Source organism: Pleurodeles waltl, chromosome 1_2 (genome assembly GCF_031143425.1).
Source record: "Pleurodeles waltl isolate 20211129_DDA chromosome 1_2, aPleWal1.hap1.20221129, whole genome shotgun sequence".
NCBI lineage: Eukaryota > Metazoa > Chordata > Amphibia > Caudata > Salamandridae > Pleurodeles > Pleurodeles waltl.
The window spans coordinates 491,624,072-491,649,149 of record NC_090437.1 but is presented as its reverse complement, the minus strand read 5'-3'; the positions used below and the strand labels follow the sequence as shown (position 1 = coordinate 491,649,149).

Here is a 25,078-nt window from a genome sequence, read left to right as displayed (position 1 = left end):
TTCAATTCCACTACCTTGGGTGGTTGTCTCCTGAACAATAACACTGATATTTATTCAAAATGTGGAGTGATTTGTAACTTTTAAGCAAGACAGAGGGTGATATGGGTGATATTATATGCATGCATGTCTTACTTTGTATTTTAAGGAGTGTAAGCAGCTGTTCATAAAAAATTATCCACCTAAACTTCGTGATTAAACTTTTGTACTACTCCACTTACAGTCTGCCTCTAAATATCAGACGGGTTCAAAAATGATAATGTGCAGCTTTAGTGATGAGTAACTAGAGGTTTTTTTAAGAAGAACTACACGTGCTACTCCAAACACAAGAGGATGATAAGAAATAGAAAGCAGTGGAGGAAACTGGGAAGACACTTACCACTGAACTTTTCTGCCTCGGAGTCCTCTACGTTGATTGCGATTACCTTCCAGTCAGTCTCTCCTTCATCAATTAGAGCAAGGACTCCAAGCACTTTAACTTGTATTACCTCTCCTCGAGAACAGACCTTTAGAATGAACAATTAAATTGTAAAACATGAAATATCATTCAAGAAAACAAAAATACCTATTTTGAGTCCAACAACAGAAGTGAGAATTATTCAATATGGAAAGTTCATATGATTATCTAGACGACCCAAGGAGGAGACAGTGAATAGCAGCACATACAGAGCACAACCTGCCTGTTTCACCGCAGAAAAATGAAAAGGGTTGTTAAAGATTTTATCTCACCTCCATTGCATGAACCAATCTCAACTACTTTGTTGCATTTGCCGCATGACAGGGGGGCTAACAAGGAGGGTACTTTCTTCTGCACTAGCTACATGCATTTTCACAAGGGCTGGCATTAATCCATTCTAATAATGTATCTGACTTACTAGAATGTTCATTATGCTAGAGAAATACATACAACTATATTGAAATTCTAGAGCATGGAAAATGGAGAAGTCAGACTACTTTGTTGCAAAAATCCATGTCACACCAGCCCTCAAATAACTTTTTACCTGTGGCACAGAAAAAAAAGATCACCATTATCTGCATAGTTTTCAGGGTGCATTGTGCATTTAGTTCAAAATAGAGCATTTTTAAGTGCTGTTGCGAACCTACACTCTCAGACATGATCATGCTGTGCAAAACTACTTGTCCAGATCAGATTAAAAAAAAAAAATCCCACGGTTGGAAATCAGTATTACTCATGGCAGCTCTGCTATGGAACTCACTGTGCCCAAATTCTAAAACTCAATCCCCACTAATCGAAGTTAAAATGTTTGCATTCATAACCCCGCACAACAGCCTTCGATCAAGATTCCAAACACTGATGCGGACTTCGAATCACCAAAAATTGCTATTAACAGCAGCTTTATTGCTGTTAGCTCTATATATTGGTAACGAAACAAACCTGTGTTTTACAAAACAAAGAAATAAACAGGTTACTTGAATTATTTCCATATATTTCTTTTGTTCTGCTGCTGGTTGAGTTTCAAATTAAGAAAGTGTCTGCCTGATGTGTTCTAGCATGTGTATATATAAGGAATTGCAACTGGCGACAAACTACTTATCCCATTAATCTACTTATCCCAAACTGCTGAGCCCACATACTCTCATCACTTCAACAAAGCTATCCAAATTCAACTTCAAATCAAAGGTAAAAGGGTTACTTACAGACCTCCACTCATAAATGTACCCTCACCGCTACTTCCTTCATTAAATACCCACCAGGAGACAGCTAATTCTCCTCAGTATGGGACCCAACTGCACCTCCAAACCACACAGCTCATAGCAGAATTTGCTGAACACAGCACTGTGCTCAAGGTAAGGGTCGGTTCTCTCCTTGGACCAAAGAAATTAACGGAAGCTACCTCTAAACAAAACCTACTAAAACAGTCCTGATCATGAACTTCAAACCCATAAGTACAAGAAAGGAAAGAATTAGTGGACAATTCCAAATCCTCAAAATTCTATTGTGGAAATGGTCCAAGCTAGAATATTCCTAGATTCTTTTGTCCAATAACTAAAATAGCTTTCTCATAGTAAGTCTCTAGTTGGACATGATTTCTTTTTTTAAATTGTTGCTAAAAGGATTGTAGACATGGGATAGCTTGGTATATATATGACCCTTTCACCCAAGTGGTTGTGTGTTTGTTGCGCATTAAGTGACTGCATTAACCAACTATGCAACCACACTGCCTCGTGATTGGAGTATTTGTTATCGGTATTGGAACAAAAGTTGTGCAGAAAGCATGTTCTTGGAGTTCAGAAGGCATTGGCTGCCACTCAAGGTCACTGAAGCTGTGGAAGTCTGGGATTTCAGCCACTGTTTTGGAAATCATCATTTTAGAAACCACATGCAGAAGGTGCAAAGAGCTTTAAATGATTCTGGATTTAACTGTCATTCAAGTGCTGATGCTGCAGTACAGTTCACATTAAACAGAACAGGGGAGGTAATGATAGGTAATTTCTTCGGTTTTAAACTAGACTGTGATCGGAAGATGAACACATGGGGTATTTATCAGTCATTGAAGAACATATATATGTGCAGGTACATGCGACTGCAGTACTGGTTTGACAAAATGTAATTTGATAACATTTGAGCCATTCATGTGCAAGTAGGTGTTTATCTCAGTCATGAAGAGTGGACTTAATTTGTGTTATAGAGAAGCTAGAGCGATAATAAAGACTGATTGAGATGGTGCACATGGCTTTGGACTGGTAGCAAATGTGTAAGAGAAGGCCAGCATCTGGCTACGGCACACATTTTTACTCATATGAGGGAAGCATTTTGCACCAATGACTTGGATGAATGAAGGCCATAATAAGGGAGTGATCATGCCTCTTTCTTGAGATGTGAAAAATCTGGAATGAAAGCCCTCACGTGGTCATATCTGTACACCTACACTTTCCAAGATGTGTAGGTGTGTAAGTGTACATCTCTAGCATCCAATTCAGAGGTAGGACAGGGAATAGTTAGATATGGTCACAGTCTTGAAATAAAACCAACCCATTAAAGGTTTTTTAATTCAAATGACAAATATAATGCTATTATTCATATTGTTTTATTTTATTCAGTTTACGAAAGGGTAATATTTGTACCATGTTTCCTGTAATAATGATACCTCAGATGATGTTACAAATATTATCTAGAACTTCCTTCAGATATGAGTAGTGAATATATATATCTCAATAACTTGCCTATATCTTTGGCGCCATTTGACAAATCTTTAAGAAATATTCCAAACAAAGTGTTCCAGAGAATCTTGGTTTACATGGGAAGTTTCGGGGTGATCCATCAAGCGGGGGATGAGGAAAGGAAGGGGGGGGGGATGTAAAAAAAATAAAATAATGCATTCCCCATTTTATTTCCTTTAGAGATTTTAGACACGACTACAGCCCAAACTGTAGAAAGGAATTACACCGAATTTGGCAGGAAGGTAGCTCTTGGTCCAGAAAGAGTGCTTTTTGTTAATTGGTGTAAATAAGTTCAGTACTTTTTGAGATATTAAAAGAAAAAGAATTAGATATCTAGAGGGGCAAATAAACAAACTCATGCAGAGATCTGCATAGCTCCAATTGGTGGCCAACACTTCAACCAGGAAGTGTTGGCTGCCATCTTGGGAGTCACAGAAAAAAAGACAAAAAGATTTAAAAAGGAAAATAAACGGGACCTGGGTCGGGACACCCTAACCCCTAAGGTCTGGTGCTGGCATCCCAGAGGGACCCCTCCCACCCAGGGCAAAAAAAGCTGTTTAAAATAAATTGCTGCAAATTAGCGAGGTTGTTGTGAATCCGCTGCAAAAATAAAAACAATTTTAAAAAAACAGGCACGGTGTCCTGCGCTTGTTTTAAGAAAAGCCCAAGGGTGAGCCAAGTCCCAGGGGCATATAAAAAAAATAAAGGAGGGGGGCACACAGAACCCTCCTCCTGGACTTATTCATGCTCAAGGAACCGCCATCTCCCCGGGGCAAAGTGTGTAAAATAAATAGGGGGGTCCTGTGGACCCCCATGAAGTCCCAGGGATTGCCACTACCCTGGGGAAATGTTAACAATTAAGGAGTAAGGGTGGGGGAGGGGGGCTTGCAAACCTTGCAGCCCTGGCGACCGCCACCTCCCTGGGGCAAAGTGTGTAAAATAAGTAAGGCGGTCCTGCGGACCCTCCCTGCAGCCCTTGGGACCGCCACCTCCCCAGCGCAATTTTAACAATTAAAGGGAGGGCTGCACGACTCTTCCCCCACCCCCACCCCCTATAGCCCCGAGGACCACCACCTCCCTGGGGCTAAGTGAAATGTTGAAGGAGGGCTCCTGACCCCTCCCCCACCTAGAGAAGCCAATAATGGCCCTAGGGACCACCACGCCCCAGAGCCAGCTCCTGCTATGTCCCGGGGTGCCCACCCCGGGACATAGCTGTTTGCTCTGACTTAGCAGGAGTTTTGACAGCTCCCACCAAGTTAGAGCAAACACTCCGGTTCCAGCAAGCGACAGCTGTCAAACAGCTCTGGCTTGTTGGAAGCAGAGGTTTGCTCCTTTTTCTTGCCTGCAGAGATGTGGGCAGGGATAAAAGAGGAAACAACTGTTCTCGCAAATAGGGAGCTGCATGTATAGCAGATCCCTGTCTGTGACAGCAATCCCAGCTCCCGCAGGAGGTGGGCAGCCGGCTGGGGGTGCAGGGCCTTCAGGCTCCTCCCTCAGTCTCACTGCACATTGGGTGCCCTGTGGGGCAACCAGGACAGATGTCTGGGCCACGGGGCCAAAACAGGTCCATGGATGGGGGGATGCATGGCCTCCTTCCCCTGTACCATAAAATACATTTTATAAGGGTGGACCATGGGGAATGGGTCCCCAGAGCTGAAATCGGCCAAGGGGAGAGGTGCCGCATGGCCCCCCTCTTCCATTTACTGAAGGTTGGGTCCCAGGCGATGGGGTACGTGCACGGTGAGGATGGGGGGAGGGGAGGCACATAGCCTCCCCCCCCTTGAATTTTAGTGGGCCCCGGGTATGGGGTCTCCAAGGCCAAAATCAGCTGGGGGGACAGGGGGCGTGTGGTTCCTCTTCCCCCACACGAGCCATTCACTCAACGGTAGCACTTGCTAACTATCAAGAAGAAATTGCTACAGTTGGATAGGCATTTTGTGCAAAACAGTGGCTCTTGTTGGATTAACATGTGAGCTTCTGTTCTGGCCATGATGCTCATTTCACAGAAATTAAACTTCCAACAGAAAGCACTTACAAATATAAATGTAGCAGTTGTCCTAGATGAAACTCCACTCCTGGAAAGGACAAATGATCCTAACTCCTGGGCTTGTGAAGGCAAAGCAAGCGTGTTTACTCCTCGATTCCACATTGAAAAACAACTTGAAATCGTTTGTGGAGGTAAATGTATCTGTCATCTATTGGAGCACAATCAGACACTCTCACACCCACACAGACCCTCTCATATTCACTTTCACACCCACACAGATACTCTCACAGCCCCTCTCACACACAGAGATAACATCTTGCACCTATTCTCACACCCAGAGAGACAGGTCCTGCAGGCAACACCAGCTGTGTGCAATTTGGGGTCAGGTGGGTAGGGGTGTGTGTGCGGAGCAGTGTTTGGTTTAACATATAGTAATCAATCAATCGATCAGGATTTATAATGAGAGGCTAATGACTCTAAAGGGTACCCAGGCGCTTGCAGATCCCAGAGGCATATTTAAACAGACAGGTCTTGAGGGCTCTTCGAAATTCCGGAAATTAGCTGATGGTCCAGAGGTGTGTGGGGAGACTGTTGCAGGTTTTTGCTGCAATGTGAGAGATGGAGCGGTAGATGCGGGGAGTATGGGCAAGTGAAAGGGCGGCAGACCATAGTGTTCTCGATGGTTGGTGGAAGTTCAGGCAGTGGTTCATGTACGTGGCTCCTTGGTTGTGTAGGGCCTTGTGTGCGTGGGCCAGCAGCTTGAATTGGCATCTCTTCCAGCCAGTGGAGTTGCCTGAGGTGGGGTGTGATGTGGGTTCGTCGGGGAAGGCCGAGGACGAGTCTGGCTGTGGCATTTTGTATGGTCTGAAGTCTCTGTAAGAGGTGTGTGACGATTCCTATGTAGAGGGTGTTGCCGTAGTCCAGTCGGCTGGTGATGAGGGCCCGTATCACGGTGCGACTCGTGTGTAGAGGTAGCCACTTGAAGGTCTTATGTAGTATGCACAAAGTGAGGAAGCAGGCGGAGGAGACGGCGTTGATCTGTGATTTCATGCTAAGCTTGTTGTCAATGATTTCAAGGTTTCTGGCGTGGTCGGAGGGAGTGGGTGTGGGTCCTAGGTCTGATGGCAAACAAGAGTCGTTCCATGTGTTGTTACTGTCACCAAGGATGAAAATTACTTTATGTAAAACAAAACATAGAAATTCTCTGAAAAAAAAACAAAGGTTACAGAGATGTTGTAGTTAGGGAATAGAATTAAAAACCTTAGAAATTCCCTTAGAAAAACAAACCAACGTTATTAGTTAGGTTATGAATTTACTTGCACATAACCAGAGAAATTTCTCGCCACGCACTGCTAATTACTCCAGACATTACAGCACTCATGACAACTTTTATAATGTCAATACAAATATCAATAAAACATTAGAAGTCAAATTATTGAAGAAAAAACTGTGCATGGCAAGGAAAGAGTTTACCCTGTACCAGATTAATTGCAAAGAGTTAAACACTCAAAAGAAATACACCACAAAATAATAAAAAGCACAGTGTACACTTTATGTAAAACTTGTCCACAGAGTGACTATTCACTTAAAATGACCAAGGTCTGAAGGTGCTAAAGGTCATACTACCTGTAGCCTCTATACTGTGGAAAAACTTTACAGATAGCCCATTTTCTAGAGCAAAACAAGCACATGCACACAGCTTATAGCCTAGTGGACACAGTCTTCTATGTTAAGTGGAAACTGTCATGCTGAGACGATTCTGTCTAGTAACTCAAGGCTACGTACAATACCTAGTATGTAGTACGTAGAACATTTGCCCAGCTGGAAACGTTTTCTGCAGTATAAAAAATCGTGTAGGGAACATAATTAACACAAATCGTCAACTGTCACCTGCACACAGTTACTATTTAATACAAAGATTTAGAAGGTGTTCAATACTTCTTTACACCTATGATGCATTAGAAGCACATGAATTTGTACACTCTTGCACCCATTAGCTGGCCACAGACTATTCAAAATTAAGCAGAGTAGTAACATGGTAATAACCAGTCACTGTGTAAATTATAAAGCAAACTAAGACACTCATTGGATTATAGCAACACAAAAGGATAATGGACGGAGTGCTGAACAATTCAAACACTCACCCCCAGTCACAGATCTGGGTTTAATCCATTGTTCTTTTGCTCACCATGCCACCCCAGTTTGGACCCAGCCATATGCAAATCAGTCTTGACCCTGTCCCTCATGGGAACAGTCCAGCCCGAACTGGTTTCAAGCTAGCCTGGCTGAAGAAGGGTGATACCCTGAAACTGGTCCCAGGATGCTTGTTTCCGGTCCAGGGAGGACCTGGCCTAGCAGTTCGGGCTGGACTGTTCCCATGGGGAACAGGGTCAAGACTGATTTGCATATGGCTGGGTCCAAACTGAGGTGACGTGGCGAGCAAAATAACGATGGATTAAGCCCAGATCTGTGACTGGGGGTGAGTGTTTTAAAAGTTTCAACACTCCGTCCATCATTTTATTTTGTTTTGTGATGTTACTCATTGGATTATGTCATCACTGATGTTATCAATGATGTCATTTGAGATGTCATCAGTGATATAAATGAGGTCATAGAACATGTCATGAGGAATGTAATGTGTGCAGTCACAAAACAGTGCATGGCGGGGCACAAGTTTTAGTTAGCACTGCAGAATAACAGTTTTTTTGTTTAGTTCAAAATGTTCATGTTGTCATTGACAAATTTACCTAATTATAACGTTATTTTAACCTTTGTTTTTTTTTCAGTGAATTTGAAAGGTTTTCTTTTTTAAGCAAAAAACACCTAACCTAACACCTATCACACCTAACTATAACGTCACTTTAACTTTTGTTTTTTCATTGAATTTCTAGTTTTTCTTTTTTTTCTTTTAAACAAAAACAGATCTTTTTATCGCACCTCACTATATAGTCACTTTAACCTTTGTTTTTTTTTTAATATACATATATATATATACACACACACACACACACACACACTTACACTATATTGGCGTGTGCCTGATTTCTAGAATACAGTGTTCAATGTTCCTCACATAATGACCTATAAGTCTCAAGCAGGTAAAATATCTTGTTCAAGAATACATATGTAATTTTTTCAGTGAATTTGTAAGTTGTTTTTTTTGGTAACAAAAACAGATCTTTTTTTATCACCTATGACGTCACTTTAACTTTTTTTTCAGTGAATACACATACACACACGCACGCACATACACACACACACACACACAACACCCCCCCCCCCCAATATTGGTGTGTGCCACAAAATGACCTGTGAGTCTCTAGCAGGTAAAATATCTTGTTCAAAAATACATGAATATAAATGTGTTGCAAAATCCACCTGTGATGTTTGTTTTCCTTGCAGCTTAAATAGATGTCAAGGACACCTCAGGGCCGATGTAAGGCAGGACAGTTATCTGAAAGATTTTCAACCCCCACCATGAACTTAAGAAGATGTCTATGGGGCTGATGAGCAGTCACTTGAAAGCAGGTGTCCTTCATGTAGAAGAAACAATTCAGGATCCCAGTCCAAGGCAGTGAACTTGTCCTTCGAATGGAAAGCTTCTATGAACCAAAAATATTAGTCTGAGCCAGAGGTCGGTTTAGGGCACCAATTTGTACTGGGGTGGCACCCTTACCCTTCTTTGCTTCCTGAAATATCTGCCCAACAGTACCTGATCTGCCTGGGTAAGGAGGGCAGCGTAATCTGCTGATCAGGAGGGGTCATCAATCATAAAAGGGAGGGCATACCCAAGTTGAACAACTGCAGTAGTCACTGGTCTTCTGTAGCTGCTCAGCAGCCAGGCAAATAAAACCATATTTTGCCCCCGATTAGCTGTCCATGACATAGGAAGAGGAACCCGAGTAGCTTGGCTGCACGCGTGGCAAGTGATAACGAGGAGGAAGATTGCAATCATGGTAGTCACAGCCCCTGCCACGTTCGTGGGTGCCATGAAAGGGCTGAACAGGCTATTAACGAGCTGTGGGTGTTGCCTTTGGCAATAAACAAAACCCCATGAGTATCCCCTGAACTTTCATTACGGCTAGTAAACTAGAAGGCTGGAAATAAGTCTAAGGAACAGGCTGTACAGATCGCAGAATCAGCTTTTTCTCCAAATGATAAACCTGTCAAATGGCAGATCTATAAGGGATGCCTGCACGTCCCCTGAAAATCATGTTGCATACTTCCATGCAGGCCAGTGGATTGCCACGCAGGTGCTGATGGAGCAACCCAAAGTTTGTTGTACTCAAACTATCAATCCGTACTTAGAAATCCTATCTATCATGGATCGTTTGTCTGAACGCATTCCTGAATTTCACCAGAACAGCAGGCAAGATTTTCCTGGCCATATCCCATAGGGCATGTGTATAGCACCCTAGCAGACATATAGCATTCAGGGATCTCAGTGCCAAAGTAGCAGATGGGAAAACCTTATTTCCAAACCTGTCAATGTGTGTTAATTCCCTGGCCATTGTGGGAGTCAGGAACACAGGAGGTTTGACCTTGCTGCTTGAAACCTGGACCACCAAGCTCTCAGGAATCGGATGTTGGGTGCCAGAAGCAGGCCTATGACACCTAGTTACAGGACAATTCATCTGTAGAACCGAGCACATCTTAGACCCGGCTACTGTTAATGCCTCTGTTACAGACATAGTAAAGGGCAGTGAAGTTACAGGGCCCGGAAGCAAGATCTTGGTTACCAGATGTGCTTGGTTTTCAACCAGGGGCAACTGAAAAGTGCAACATTTCTGTGGCTCTGCGGACAACCACTGCAAAAGAAGCATCCTCTTTTGTAGAGGGCCCGGGAGAGAGTCCAATTGTATCTGGACATGTATCCGGACCCCAACATTTAGGAATCCGAAATACATGGCAGCATCAGTGTAAAGGGAGAGTAAATTAATTATCTGCCTCCACATCACAATCTTCCATCATAAGGAACATTCTGAAGGGCCCGGACAGAGTCAGAATCTAATCCAAATAAAGTCTCCAGTCAAATTGGTGTATGGGAATTAACACTGCCTGGGAGTCCCCCATGAACAGATGCTGAGCTTTAATTATTTCATAAGGAGGCACTGATCAAGCTCAGGCTGAAGTCAGCTCCAGATCAAAATAGGTGCACAGGTTGATTCTGGCACCTCTGAAAAAGAGGTTGGTGCCAAGGTGGTCAGAACTGACAGCCTTCAGCGCAGGAGTGGCAGTATGAATTGGTGCTGGCTGAGGGACAGGCAGGGATCCAAAAGGTGTCAGTCGGTATTAGTACAGGTCCCAATGGATTCATTGAGTCTAAAGGTGTTCTAGAGGGACCTAGAATCGTCAGCAATAGTTGCAGCATGGCCGTCTTGAAGGCCTTAAATGCAGCAGGGTTGATTCTGGCTCAGGATACTTGTGGCGTGTCGGAAGCAGCCTCAGGATAGACTCAGATTCAGACAAGGGAGATGGAGATGCATCCTTCAAGTGCCAAATGCGCAACTTCTGCCCAGAGTGGGGATGATGGGAAGCAGAAGAACCCCGACTGGACTGCTTTTGCTTATAGCAAGAAATGTCTTTGGACTTTGGCTCACCAGAGGATGGCGATTCGCAGCAGGGTCAGGACCTGAATCCAAAGTGAGCCCAGGCCTTGGACTGGGAGCAGACCGAAGGCTTAGTGCGTAATCTTTCTTCTGTTCTGATATGAACATTCTTCCTGGTGGCCTTAAGGTGCATTAGGGAGCATTTATCACAGGGCATTCAGTAATGCTTGGAACTTAGACACAGACAGACATCATATGGGGCCAAAACTGACAACTGCTTCCTGCAGTCATTGCACAGTTTGAAACCTGTGGTCTTCGTCTTTCTAAAACAACATTTTGGAATGGGTAACACACTTGCAAAACGTTTGAAACTATAGCTCTAGATCTGCATCAAAGGTCACAGAAAGAAAATAACTAAATTCAGCTTGCAGAGGTGGCACCTATATACCACTCTGTGCTGTTACTTTCCAAGATTATATAAAGATGCTGTGGAGTCCACTATCACCACCCTACCCAGCAGGATGGAGTACATTAAGTATCTGTAGGTGATCATCTGAATGAAAAGGGAGAAGCTGCTGGAAAAGCAGGGCATACCCTTTTTCTATATCTTGTAAAGCTCAGGGGGTCTGAAGTTATGATCTTCCTAGGCCTTCCAGGCCTGCATAAAGGAATGTGCCCTTCCTCCAACCATCTACTCATTCTTCTTTAAGGGAAAGCTAAAACCGCTTTCCAGATGGAGCTAGGGAGGGAGGAGGAGGAAGAGGTTTGTTGGGCTTGCTGACCATTAAATGTGCCTGTGTACTGCCACAGGAGCTGATTTGGTTGATGGACCGGCTAGGATGGTTGACATTGGCAAAAGAAGGCACCTTTACAAAAGCCAGGAAATGTGCAGTGCCACCTGTAGTTCCAGGTTGGGCATTGAAGGTTCAAAGATCAGGTGGTTCCTCTTCCTGCCCAGACCCTGCCTTGACCCTTTACGAGATCGAATCGACCTTATATCTGAACAGGAGTGTACCAAGGAAAGGCATGTTCATTAGTGTTGTCAGCAAATTACCAGAAAACCTAATAGATATTAGCCATGCATACCTTCTCAGGGCCGCAGAAGTACCCATGGCTCTAGCAACATAACCCACCCCTTCAAGCATCTGAATATGGTTGAAGTAAGCATCAAAGATATCATCTTGCCGCTGCAATGAGGGATCAGACTGAGATTCCTCTCTATACATAGCCTCTTTTGCTATCCTTTGGGCCTCCCATCTAGACCTCACCAGATATGCTTGGTTCTTTGAAGTCTGTGTCAGCAGTGAATCCGTTAGCTGTGGCAGTATCAGTGCTGTTGAAGGAGTCATTGGCCCCTGGTGCAGAAAACTCAGGTACGGGGTGGCAGCAGGCAGGGACAGGCCATGTGGCGGGTGCCAGCATTGCTGGTGCCATCAGAGGGTGGATCCTCAGCTAGAGTGATGTTCATAAGTTTTGGCTCTAGGACTCCAATGGATTGCATCAAGGTGCCCTACTTAGAGAGACATCCGACCTCCTCTTCTTGTATTTCGTCATCTTATCCTCTGAGGATTTGGAGAATGCAGTGTAATGTGACCTTGCCCATGACCTGCATTAAGTCAGATGTTCATCACATGTGTGCCATAAAAAGTTTGCCATTCAACACTTTCGCAGCTTTTGTGTGTATAAAGCCTCGATTGTTGTGCTACTTCAAGCCGTCCTTTAGTTCAAGGCTCCACAGGCAGACCTCAAGTGGGTTAAAGATGGACGTTTGTCCATTGCAGGAGCAAAAGGGTTTGAATCATGACATTTTTTTTGGTGGAGACGTACCTAGGGACGCGATCAAAGATTTGGAACAAATGCTGAAAACTCTACAGAGAAACATGGAAAAAAACACTGAGAGCAGCTCAGGGATCCGTTCTGATCGGTGAAAAAAAATGAACTAACATCAGCGCAAAGGGAGTCGTGCTACTGGCTCTAGTGGTCTAACTCCTGTGCTGCTCTAGTTGCTGAGATGGAGTGAGAGCCACCAACTGGTGTAGGAGAGCTATGGAAAAGTTTTCAGCCCCAGTCTGATGCCTGGAAAATTTGAAAAGTCGATGAATCTGTAGGCAGAATTATCCATCAGAAATAATATAAATGCCAGAGATCATTCCCTAACCCTTTCCCTCCGAAGCTGCAAACAACTCAAGAACTGCTATGGACAGGTGTCAGTTTGCTCCAGTTTTATCCAGGTGCAGGCTACGAACACAGAGCCAACTACAATTTGCCTGACTCCACTCAAAAAACCACATGGACTCCTCGACACTCAAACAAGAGCAAGCCTTACAACACGAACAAGTCTAGAGGGCTTTTATGTACTAGTTATCCTATTAAAGTGTTTTATGAAGTGCAGTGTCAACACACAGTGATTCTAGAGCTCTAGAATGTACAGAGGAGCATAATTTACTGCTGGCTTAACTTACTTTTCTCCATCAGTCAAGTTGTGAGGAGCTAGTGACATGCACAGCTGGTAAAACAAGGCACAAGGAGGAATCCTGAAATGTCTTCTTTTGAAGGGTGCAGGTGTATCTTGTAAAGCACAGGGGTCTGAAGTTATCCGGGCTCGAAAAATCATAAAAATGGTACTAGACTTGCAGGACAAGTAACTGAAATAATCTACTCGACCTAACTTTAATGTACCTGACCCGTAAACGGGTCTCAAATTGTGTGATCCTAGGCAAATAGTTTACAGAGTTGTCTTTTTCTTAATTCTCATATGATTGCACCTTCAAATATGTGAGCTCAGCACTTCTGCAGTACAAAAAAACTATTTTGTTTGATTAAGTAGACTAAAGTTTGCTGCATGCATCACAAGAATCTAGCCCACATAACCTAGGACCTATTTTAGTTTACTAACAACATTGGCATCAGGGCAGGAGTGTTTCTCAGTTTGCTTAAACACTCAATTTTAATAAATATATTACGAAACCATGATGTGGTAACATATTGTCATCTACACAGTAACTTTCCAAGAAATTTCCAAAAACCTCTCCACTAACTTGCAGCTTTACTGATAAAACTATATAGTGTATCAACAATCTGTGAAATTTGGGTTTCAGAAAACATATCCTTTGCACATCTACATGTAAAGTATTCTCATTTGTTTTCATCCTACTAAAATATTTTTTCATCACACAGAAATATAAAAAAGGATTTTCGCAACTACTGAAATATATTTTGAAATGTTTGCACAACTGACTTAGTCATTTAAACACTATGTGTTAGGAAAAACCTGACACCATGTATCCTTTTATTTTACATTCTAAGCAGCAGGTCACACAGTTCACCTTACAAAGTCCTGGAACTCTGCAGTCAGAAGGAAAATTAATTTTAAGAAAAACTGACTTTTGACCTTGGTCTGTGAACACAGAGCAAATGTGACATAAGAACAAGATTTAAAGGCATCTTTTATTGCCCCTCCACTTTTCAACTGAACAGAACACCTGTTCAGTTTCAACTTGCCAGAAAGGACCAGTAAGTATTAAAAATAGGGAGAGTAAGTATTAAAGATAGTTCGACCTGATCAGATAAGACTCACCAAAGGGAGTGGAGTGGATTTTTCAAGCCCTGGTTATGGTCTTCCAGGCCTGCATAAAGGAATGGAAGGTGGATTCTCTGCCCATCAGAGAAACAAATCAGATGGGTTTGCATCTACTGGGACTTGTACAATGTCAGGTAACTAGACACCTTGTTTCTAAGTTTATTGTATGAGAAACTGTGGGAGAAATGCTACAGGTGCGAGACTGAAGGCCCCATGGGTCATATGTTTGCAGTTCTGGCGTGTGGCAGCCAGGCTTTAGTCCTTCGCATGTTTCCTGATAATTGGGTACAGGTTGACAGGCTAATCATGAATTAATGCTGATCGGTATCCATTTGTGCTGTTGGAGGATCAGTGGTAGTAACATATCTGCATACGGGTTATTGGTCTGAAGAGACCCAAATGAAGTGAGTCCCATCTTATTTGTGCATAAGTGACATGCAGGTACATAACAGGTATGCCAGGGTGGTGGCTATATACGACCCACAACATATTATCCGGCAACCACGATGCCAACAACAGACCAAGCTTTGAATGACACCACCTAACGGCACGCAAGGGTACTGCTTGAAGAAAAATCTCCTGATCCAGACGCACCTGGGGGAAATTTTAAGGTAAGGAATATGCAATTAGAATATGTCTCTACCAGATAATATTTTACTGAAGGTTAGTAACTTGTTCATTAAGATCTTAAAAACTACAGACCTCCTCTAGGTCACTCACTCTGCAGGCAGAGGTAATAGCCACAAGGAAGACTGTTTTCAGAGTAAGCAGGAGAAGTGGACAGTTGTGAAGCAGCTCAAAGTGAGCACACATTAGATAGGTCAGAACTAAGTTCAAATCCCACTGGACATTGTGAATAGGGAAGGAGGAAAGAGATGTGTAAGGCCCTTAAGAAATCGTACAACAATGGGAGATTTAAACAAGAAGGGTTGGTCAGGTAATCAGCAGAAAGCCAAGATGTCAGGCAAATAACCCTTTAGGGTGCCCAGAGCAGAGCTCTGCTGGACCAAAGAGAGAATAAACAAAGGAAACTCAGAAAGTGGATCAGAGGGTCAACAGACTTGTCTGTTCACCATGCCACAAATGTGTTCCATCTAGAGGTGTATACCATTTTAGTGGAGGGACGCCTGGCTGCCAAGATGACATTGCAGACTTCGGGTGGAGGGTCAAAAGCTGCCAACTGCCGCAGCACAATCTCCACGCAAGAAGGCAGAGACTGGGCAGGTTCAGGAGGAGAACCATCCCTTGCTGCTGCAACAAAAGATCCTCCCAAAGGGGCAGTCTGACTGGAGGATCGATGGCCGTGTTCAGTAGCACAAGATACCATACTCTTTATGCCCAGTCCAGAGCCACAAGAATGACTGTGCCCGGTCGTTCTTCATCTTCTTCACAACTGTGGGCAGAAGTGGTATTAGCAGAAAGGTATAAAGGAGGCCTGAATTCCATTCGAGACATAAAGCGTCACCGAGCAAGTGCCGCCTTGGAAACTCCAACACTGCTGAAAAAGACCTTGCACCACCTCTGGCTGGAGATGCCATTGGTGATCGACCAGGCATTGACGGCTAATTTGTCCGTTCTGGCTTTCAGAGAGCCTTCTAGATGTTGAACCACCAGGGATGTGCCCTGATGTTTCAGCCATGTCCAGAGGTGGAGAGCCTCCTGATAATGGGTCCACAACCCCACCCGCCCCACTTGTTGCAGTACCACATGGCGGTGGTGTTGTATGTGAACACCTGCACCACTTTCCCTTTGATAGAGGAAGGGAATGCCTTCAGTGCCAGTCTGATCGCCCTGCACTCCAAAAGGTTCATATGAAGCTCGGACTCTGCCGGAGACCACACACCTCTGATCTCCACCTCTCCCATGAGGCCACCCCATTGCAGGAGTAACACATTTGTCACTACAGTTGCATCTGGTTGGGGAAGTGAGAGGGATCTGCCTCTGACCCAATCGCAGTTCAAAAGCCACCACTGCAGATCTTGCACAGTTCCCTCCGAGATCTGGACCATGTTGGAGAGATTCCCCTGATGCTGCACACACTGGAACTTCAGGTCCCACTGCAGAACCTGCATATGTCATCTTGCATGTGACACCAGCAGGATGCAAGAAGCCAGCAGGCCCAGCAGCCTCAGAGTCATTCTCACCAGAATCCAGGATACAGGCTGAAACATCAGTATCATAGCCTGAATATCCTGGATTCGCAGCTCGGGAGGATAAGCCTGAAACTGCACTGTGTCCAGAACAGCTCTGATGAAAGGGAGGGTCTGAGAGGGCGTCAGGTGTGACTTTGGCATGTTTATAGGGAACCCTAGCGAATGCAGGAGGTCCGCCATAGTCTGGAGGTGGGAGACAACAGCCTGGGGCGAGCTTGCCTTCAACGACCAGTCGTCAAGATGGGGGAAGACTGAAACCCCTAACCTGAGCAGATGAGCTGCGACCACCGCCATCACTTTGGTGAACACCCGAGGGGCGCTGGTAAAGCCAAAGGGGAGCATGATGAATTGAAAGTGCTCATGACCTACCCCAAACTACAAGTAACGTCTGTGGGCAGACAAGACGGAAATATGGAAATAAGCGTCCTTTGAGTCGCCCTGAATCAAGTCTCCTGGGTCCAGGGCAGATAAGACCTGAGCCAGAGTGAACATTTTTTACTTCTCCTTCCTCAGGAAGAGATTGAGAGACCGGAGGTCGAGGACAGGGTGGAGGCTCTTGTCCTTTCGGGGCACCAGAAAGTAGCCGGAATAACAACCACAACCTACTTCAGGCACAGGCACCCTCTCTATGGTTCCCTTGGCCAAGAGAACCGTAACCTCCTCATAAAGAAGTGCCAGGTGATCCTCCATCATCCGATCGTAGGATGATGGCATGGCAGGATGGGTAGCCTCAAAGGGGAGGGAGTGGCTTCGGACTATTTGCGAAAGCCACCTGTCTGGTGTAACAGTATTTCAGCGGGGTAGGTGATGGCGAATCCTGCCTACGACAGGTCCCTGGTGGGGAAACACCAGACTAGCAAGGTTTGGAGGCTGCAGCTGAGGGGGGAGCGGTGGACTGGCTAGACCGCTGGCTTCCTGATCCAAGCTGACGCTGGATCCCACGTCTTCGGCCCGCAGAGGCTGAGCAGCACGCATGACGCAGTGGCTGGAGAGGAACAGACATGGTTGGGTGCCCCTTCTGTGACCACGAAGGGGTGAAAAGCAGACTGGCAGGGACAAACGGTAGCAGTGAGGCCCAGGGACCGAGCAGTAGCCCAGGACTCCTTAAAGCACTCAAGTGCTGAGTCTGCTTTATCCCTCAACAGACGGGTGGCATCAAAGGGCATGTCCATCAGAGTAGACTGAACATCCCCTGAAAAGCCAGACCAGGCGTGGTACCTTATGGCCACCGTCAAAGCAACTGATCTGCCCAGAGAGTTGATTGTATCCAACCCACATCTGATTGTGAACTTGCCCCCGTCTCTCCCATCAGCAGCCACCTGGGAGAGAACAGCCCGGGCCACCTCCAGGACCTGTGTCAGCACCTGCGCGACCGTATCCCATAAAGAATGGGTGTTACGGCCCAATAGGAATGTGGTGTTCACAGACCGCAATGCCAGGCTGGAGGAAGAAAACAACCTCTTTCCAAGGTGGTTCAGCCTGTTTGATTCCCTATCCGGAGGAGGAGAAGGGAACGCGCCATGGGATGTTGAGGCTTAGATGATCAAGTTCTCGGGGATAGGGTGTTGGGTCAGGAAAGCCGGGTCGTTAGGCATAGGCCTATCCCAGCAGGCTATTGTCCTGGGTTTGGACCAGGTCCCCAGCAGGACATCCGTGAGGGCTTCATTGAAGGGCAAAAGGGGGTCTGATGTGGAAGACCAGGCTGAAGCACCTCAGTCAGGAGATTGGTCCTGACAGGCCCAAGACCTCGGCCCCTCTCTGCACCACCATAGAGTAGGACTCCCCTCCTTCGTAGCCACGATAGTGGGAGAAAGCATACCAGTGCCAGGCGAGGTATCCAGACTGCTGGTTTTACCCAGTTCCTGAGCCCAGTCCATAGGGTCTTCCAGTTGGAATTCTATAGGGTCCAGCGACCCCTCCATACTCTCACCAAATTCGTCCCCATAAGAATAAGGGTCTGTATCCAATCTAGGGAGCAATGCCCCTGCTGAAGTCGGAATCGGCATTGGCGTCGATCAATGCCGCTCCAACTCCATGTCAGAGATGAGTAAAGGATCAATGCCGCCTGCAGGCCCAGGCGACATCAGGAGCGTTGACACCATCATTGGGGAAGGTCGCAAGGGTACAACCGATGCTGGTCCGGAAGCGGATCACTGGGTGCCCCTCAGAGCAGAGGCCGAAGCTGTTGGCGCAGAACCTGAAGGAGCCCCTTCCAATCCTGCAGGGCCCAAAGGCTCCCCAAAAGGGCCAGACTGCCCAAAACTGAGGAGCCTGGCCTCGTAAAAACCCCGTGAGTTTGGTTGGGGTGGCTCCAGCTCCCGGAAACTCGAGGCGGCACAAAGTCGACCCTGAAACAGGCTCCACAGACGGAGCCCTAGAGCAAGGACACTCCTATTCCCCCGTCGCATCGTCAGACCAACGGGGTGAAGTCGAAGAACGCTTGTGCTTCTTCAAATTCTTCTTGTGCTTACCTGAATGACCTGATGATTTGGAGTGGGACAAGGAGGAGTGGCGATGGCTCTGTGAGCAGTCTTGGTACCTTCCTCTCGACCGAGACCGGGAGCGATGCGGAGCCGGACGCTGGGCCACGACGAGCTTTAGGGACTGCTCCCTCAAAGCCTTTGGATTTAGGGCCCGCCAGTCAGATCACAACTTCGGGTCATGGTCACACTCAAAGCACCAACATCATGCAGCGACAGGAGGCGCAGGGCTTGAAGCCGGTCTTATGAGACGACATCTCAACGTACCCGAAGTTAAAAAACTTCAACAAAAAGTCAAAAGGCCAGTCAAAAAGCGACTGTAAGGGTAGTTGTCTCAGGATTTGTGTATAGGCTGGCATGGAAAGAAGAGAACCAACAGTGCGCTGGGTTGGAGCCTATATACAACCAGCGACATCATATCCGGCGACCAGGATGCCAACGACGGACGCTGAGTCAACCAAAGGCACCTAACGGCGCATAAGGGTACTACTCGAAGAAAAAACTTCGGATCAAGACTGACACTTGGGGGAAATTCTAAGTTAAGGAATCTAAACTGAGGAATCTGCAACTAGAAGTCTATATCAGATACATTTGTTGTGTGTAGTTCTAGGTATTGATAATTTTCAGTGTGAAATGAAGCTTTTTTCATCTAGAAATGCTGCTGGAACAGATTTACATTCTACATTTATAGTGAATATATTCTTTAAAACCTAAACAAGCATTGGAAAAGTCGAGAGGTCTTGCTCAATGGCTAACATGGGGGGGGGGGGGGATTGGGGAGAAGGGCAACTGGGGAGAGGGCGGATAATGGGATGATTTTAAAAAGCGTATAAAGTGGCCAGAAGTGGCCACTTCATAGTGCGTTTTAGGTTTAGACTGCAGAGACAGAGGGGAAGAACCAGCTATGGGATGAGAAGAATAAGGGAGGGAGATAGAATAAGTAAATTAAAAAAAGAGCCCGGGTGGGAGGGTTGAGAGGAAACAGGTATGGGAGGGATGGGAGAAAAAACAGTTGGAGTGGGATAAGTTAAATACATTTAAAAAAAAAAAAAAGCTACGATGCAGCCAGGGCTGACAGTCTCATAATTCAGAAATAGTACCTGAATTCCAGTGCGAGCAGCGGATGGCCAGCAGAGGGGCACTAATCAAAAGCTAATTAATCTATACTTGGGCAGTGCAGCTGGCAATTTAAAGGAAGGGATGCATGCCAGACGCTCCCCAATGCAAAGGCAGCAAAGAAGAGAGACAATGATGGCAACGAATGGTAAGCTATGGGGGGGGGTTCCAAGCCCATTACTGAATACAAGAGTCTCTCAAGCAAGTGTGCATGTGCTATTGCATGCTCTCGCGGGTTCGACCTAAAGATGTTATTCTGCAATACACTGAATGAATAAAAATCCAGATACCTCTCCACTTAATTTCGTATTTTTAGAATGTGCAGTTCACAAAAGACACTTTGCATAGTTGATCCATTATCCATCTATTTAATTTTTGTTCTCTCAAACTTAAAAGTTCAATTCCAAATGTATGCTGTGCATCCTACTAAGTTCAAGTATTTTTGGAACAAAAAGTGTGCCCTTTTTAATCTTCACTTCCCATAAAGGATGATTCTGATGGCTATACGTATTGTATCCATCAGGCTATTACAAGAAGATATTCACCTATTAAACAATTCATTAACAGTGCATAAATCCAAATATTTCTTCAAAATATATGATATTTTCACCTCAGCCTTGCAAACGACAGATAAACTGAACTGATTAATCCCCAAAAATATTTTCAGATACGCTTAGGGCTAATTAAAAACAACAGTAACAACATAACATTTCTTAATCTGCAACCACCTTTTCAGAAAGAAGCCCCAATGAGCATTCACTCCGAGAGGAGTTGCAAGAGCCACATCAGTATCAAAGGTTGCAGTTTGTCTAGAAATAAGAAATTGTCAATGAAACAAACCTTTGAGCCGATTTCACATACATCAATGGGGTCATTATCCCCACAGCAGCCGGTTTCTTTATCCTTGTGGTGCGGGTCTTCCCAGGTCTGTGAAAGGAAACCAGCAAAGAAGGTGAGGAGCTGGCATGACTATAAGCTTACACTTCCCAAATGTAGACCAAGAAACAGCACAGAGTTATTTATGTCTGTGCAATAAACATCATTTTCTAAATAGGTAGTGCATATTTGGTGGGCAAACACTGTTGCGAAAAAAAGTCCAGAATGGTAAGGTAAACACAAACTTTCTTGAGCCTCCGCAATCAGAGAGCCCACCCAGAATAACAGTCACAAACTACTGTTGGATATAGTCATTAACCAACATTCCAATGGCGAAGCCAACACAAGGAGCGGGAGATGGGAAAAGGAAAGGAGAAAGGGGGGAAGAGGCAAGGATGGTAAACACAGAGATTGGCCACTAATAAAATGCACACAATTAGTAACAGACATGTTATCTAAACTTGTTCATTGTGTATGGCTTCCCTTGGAAGCCACTTTACATGATAATGCATTTGAAATGTATCATCATCATTCAACAGAGCTTTATTCGATCAATGATCATCAAAGCAATACATAATCTATTTACCATAACGAATATAAAAATTAAAATATAAATATAAATATGAATATTAAAAGCATTTCATCCCCACTATAAAAACACAATTGTAACATCGACAACAGAAAAATAAAATATTCGCTAACCCTTTGGGATATAAAAGCTCCTAATGCGCCATGCCATGAGTAAATATTTGCTAACTGAAACTATTAGCATTTTGGTAGAATCGCTTTTTAAAATCCTTAAAGCTAGTGCACAGTTCCTAATTCCCATTTCTAGACAAGGGGCTCGAATCCATTTGTTCCTAGTAGCCCTATATGCGGGACAAAAAAACATAAAGTGCTCCACTGATTCAGAATTAGAGCCACAAGCAGGGCAAAGGTCATTTGACGCATTTGTGTCCCACCTGCACACCACGGTCTTCAGTGGTAAGGTCCCGAAACGAAATCTGGCAAATAGGCTTTTGCCTAACATATCGGGTATAATGTCTAAATAGGACTCAAGCTGTGGATACCATTTGATGTCTATAAATAAGTTGGTTAGATGGCCGCCTGAATTATGGGTAATAGCAACATTCCTTATGTAGGACCAATATACATGTTTCAGTGTTTTAAGATGGACTTTTGCAAGTTTGTTTGGGTGCTCCCAGTAATCCTCTAATCCCAATATCCTGAACCAGGTAGATACATGCTTGACCCATGGAATAGAAGTTGCATTAGAAGATGTTAACAAGTCTAAAAGTGCGACTTTATATGTATCTAATTCAGGGACGGTCCATAGCCTGACCCAATATGTCAAGGGTCTTAAGTTTATCAGGTCAGCGATCCTTTTAAAACCCAAGTCCAGGAAAAGAGGTGTCAGTGGGGTACTGGGGGGACATGCACAGAGGGCCCTTGCAAATGTGTTCTCCCCAAGTGTTAGTTTGCTGGTATTAGTGAAGCCCCATACTTCTGCGCCGTACACAGCAGCTCCCTGCGCCTTAGCTACATATATCTTAATAGCAGGGGAAACAGATTTTGTGGAGGTACTCCTGAAAAAGCGCAAGATGGAAGCTGCACTATGCATGAGAAGGCCAGTGCTTTTGTTAATCTGTTCTTCCCAGCGTAAATTATCGGTCATCCTTACACCTAGGTAATCGAAGAAACTAACCTTGTCAAGGGAAACTCCATCGAGAAAGATGGAACATTTCTTCCTTTTCACGGAGCGCAACACCATTAACTTGGTTTTCTTTGTGTTTAACTCCAAGCCATATTCCTGGCAAAAAGCACTAAATCTATCAAGGAGGGTTTGCAGACCCATGGGAGTCTTTGAGATTAAAAGCGAATCATCAGCAAAGAGGAGTATGGGTGTTTTATGGGTCCCTAGAATGGGAGCGTCACTCTGGCAGTTCATCATATGTTGCACTACCTCGTTAATAAATAAAGAGAACAAGAGTGGTGCCAGCACACATCCCTGTCTTACACCCCTGTGTATAGGAATTTTGTCCGTGAGTTCACCTTGTTCACCCCAACGAACTTGCGCATAGTTCTCCTCGTGTAGAAGCTTTATTAGGGAGACTAGGTTTCTGGGTACTCCGGTTCTAGCTAAAACCACCCACAACTTCTCCCTAGGGACCAAGTCAAAGGCAGATTTCAAATCTACAAATGCAACGTACAAAGGCTGTTTGGCGAGAACAGTGTATTTCCAATACAGCACTGACAACCTAAAGATCTGGTCCACTGTGCTGATTCTAGGTCGAAACCCTGCTTGAAGGGGAGATAGTACCTTACATTCCTCGGCCCATTGTGTTAATCTACCAAACAGTTGTTTAGCAAAAATCTTTTGGAGATTATCTAAGAGGCTAACTGGCCTGTAGTTTACTGGTAGATTAGCATTGCCCTTTTTATGAATGGGTATGATCACGGCACCCTTCCAAGTAGAAGGGATCTGTCCCTCTTCAGAAAGTTTGTTGAAAATGTATAATCCTTGTGCTGATGTACTAGTAGTGCAACACTTGCTTCCAACGACCATGCTTGGTCAGATCGTGATCCCCTTCTTACCCTTCCACCTCCACAAACCTAGGGAGAAAACTGAATGTCAGCTGACGGAGTGCATTCTCTCCTGCATTCCACATGTTCCTAAGGTCTCCACAGACGTGGAGGATGTAAGGGGAGACAGGTGAAGCTCCGGTGTTGCCAACCACCATCTTCATTCCCTGCCAAATATGTGCAGACTGACAAGGCAAGAAATTTCTTTCTGTGCTCCATCAGGGCCACTGTCAACAGAGCTCTCACAAACCTACTGTTAACAAGGTATGTGCTCTCAGCTCTAACTGAAAGAGGAGAACAAGGTCCTTGAAGTAAGAGGGAACACATAGAAGGAGGAGATAGGTGTTGGCGGGATATCAGAATAGTATTTTTTTGAGGAGGGGGGAGCTACTGATTGGTGTCCGGGATAATGACTAGAGCTCATGTAAAGCTCATAAGCACATGCAGTGGCTAAACACTAGGCTTGTGTCAAGTTTCGGATCTTGGGACCTGGAATGTCAGGCTTTTTCCCAGGAAAGGGTCATGTCTGCCTCCCAGGAGAGAATCCTTAATGCTTGGATCACCACAAGGATATCGTCCTTTCAAAAGCCCATTAGTGAAGCACAGTAGAGACCGAGCTTTACATGATTGCCCTGCTAGCACCGCACCTGCTGGACTTGGCTGGCTGAAAGCCTTCGGTAAACCTCCACCTAATTTATTCTCATATACTCTTCCTGGGTTAATATGAAATCCTGCAAACACACCACATGTAAGGCCTAGTCTCCACACAAACCTCCTACATACTTCACTCACATCAACGTATATGTCCAACATAAAAAAATAGGTTGACGTTTGGATAGCACCCCAGCATATGATGGAAGAGGGTGGCGGCAATATGTGAGGCTTAGTTTTCCTTTATTGCACAGGGCAACTACTGAGAAAAGAAGCCAGGAGGCCATGGGCTAGGGTAAAGGGACTTAAGTAAGCCAGAACAAAGGTTATTCTCTTTAATTGCACTGTGGATGACACATGCCTTGAGTTCCCCACCTGTAGTTTAGAGCGCCAGGTCTGGAGTGGGACTCACCCCAAGGGAGAATTGACAGGGGTTCCACCTGTGATTTCTTCAGCCAACGAGTGTGATAGCCCTATCAAGTAGTGATCAGTAGTGATCTAGGTATGCTTACAGCCCAAGAGAATTGCCCGCCAGTGGCTGAACATTACTTTGATTTATTTATTTATCCAATATGTAAAACATGGCATTACAAAAAAGGTATCCTTGTGCTAACAGAGCTGGTGAAACCAAGTAAGTAGAAGATTACACAGTGAGAGGCTGGTCTTGGCTTATGTTAAAATGTCCATCTCATGGGTCCCCGAGGGTCATGTGTGTTCAGCAGGAGAGACTTCATGTTCAGATCAACCTGAAAAATATATTCCTTTTATTGCTGCAAAAATGAGGCATTGTTTAGCTAGAGCCCTAATTCAAAACCATGCTGGTAGTTTAGTTGCAGGCTCTGGCTGGTAAGTATTTATGTCAATACCAGAGGCTAGCATGATGCATAATCTCTTTATTGCTACTCCATGACAGCCATTTTAAA

General features: G+C 44.8%; 1 protein-coding gene across 2 annotated transcripts in view; it reads right to left on the bottom strand.

The window, feature by feature from the left end:
- PPA2 (inorganic pyrophosphatase 2) overlaps window positions 1–25,078 on the bottom strand; it is a 344,063-nt gene that overhangs the window by 148,064 nt on the left and 170,921 nt on the right. For both annotated transcript variants that reach the window (XM_069241383.1, XM_069241374.1), the window contains 2 exons: window positions 20,886–20,972; window positions 377–503 (listed from right to left, as the gene is read on the bottom strand). In XM_069241383.1, the coding sequence (XP_069097484.1) occupies window positions 377–503; window positions 20,886–20,972 (214 nt within the window). The remainder of the gene's footprint in view (window positions 1–376; window positions 504–20,885; window positions 20,973–25,078) is intronic.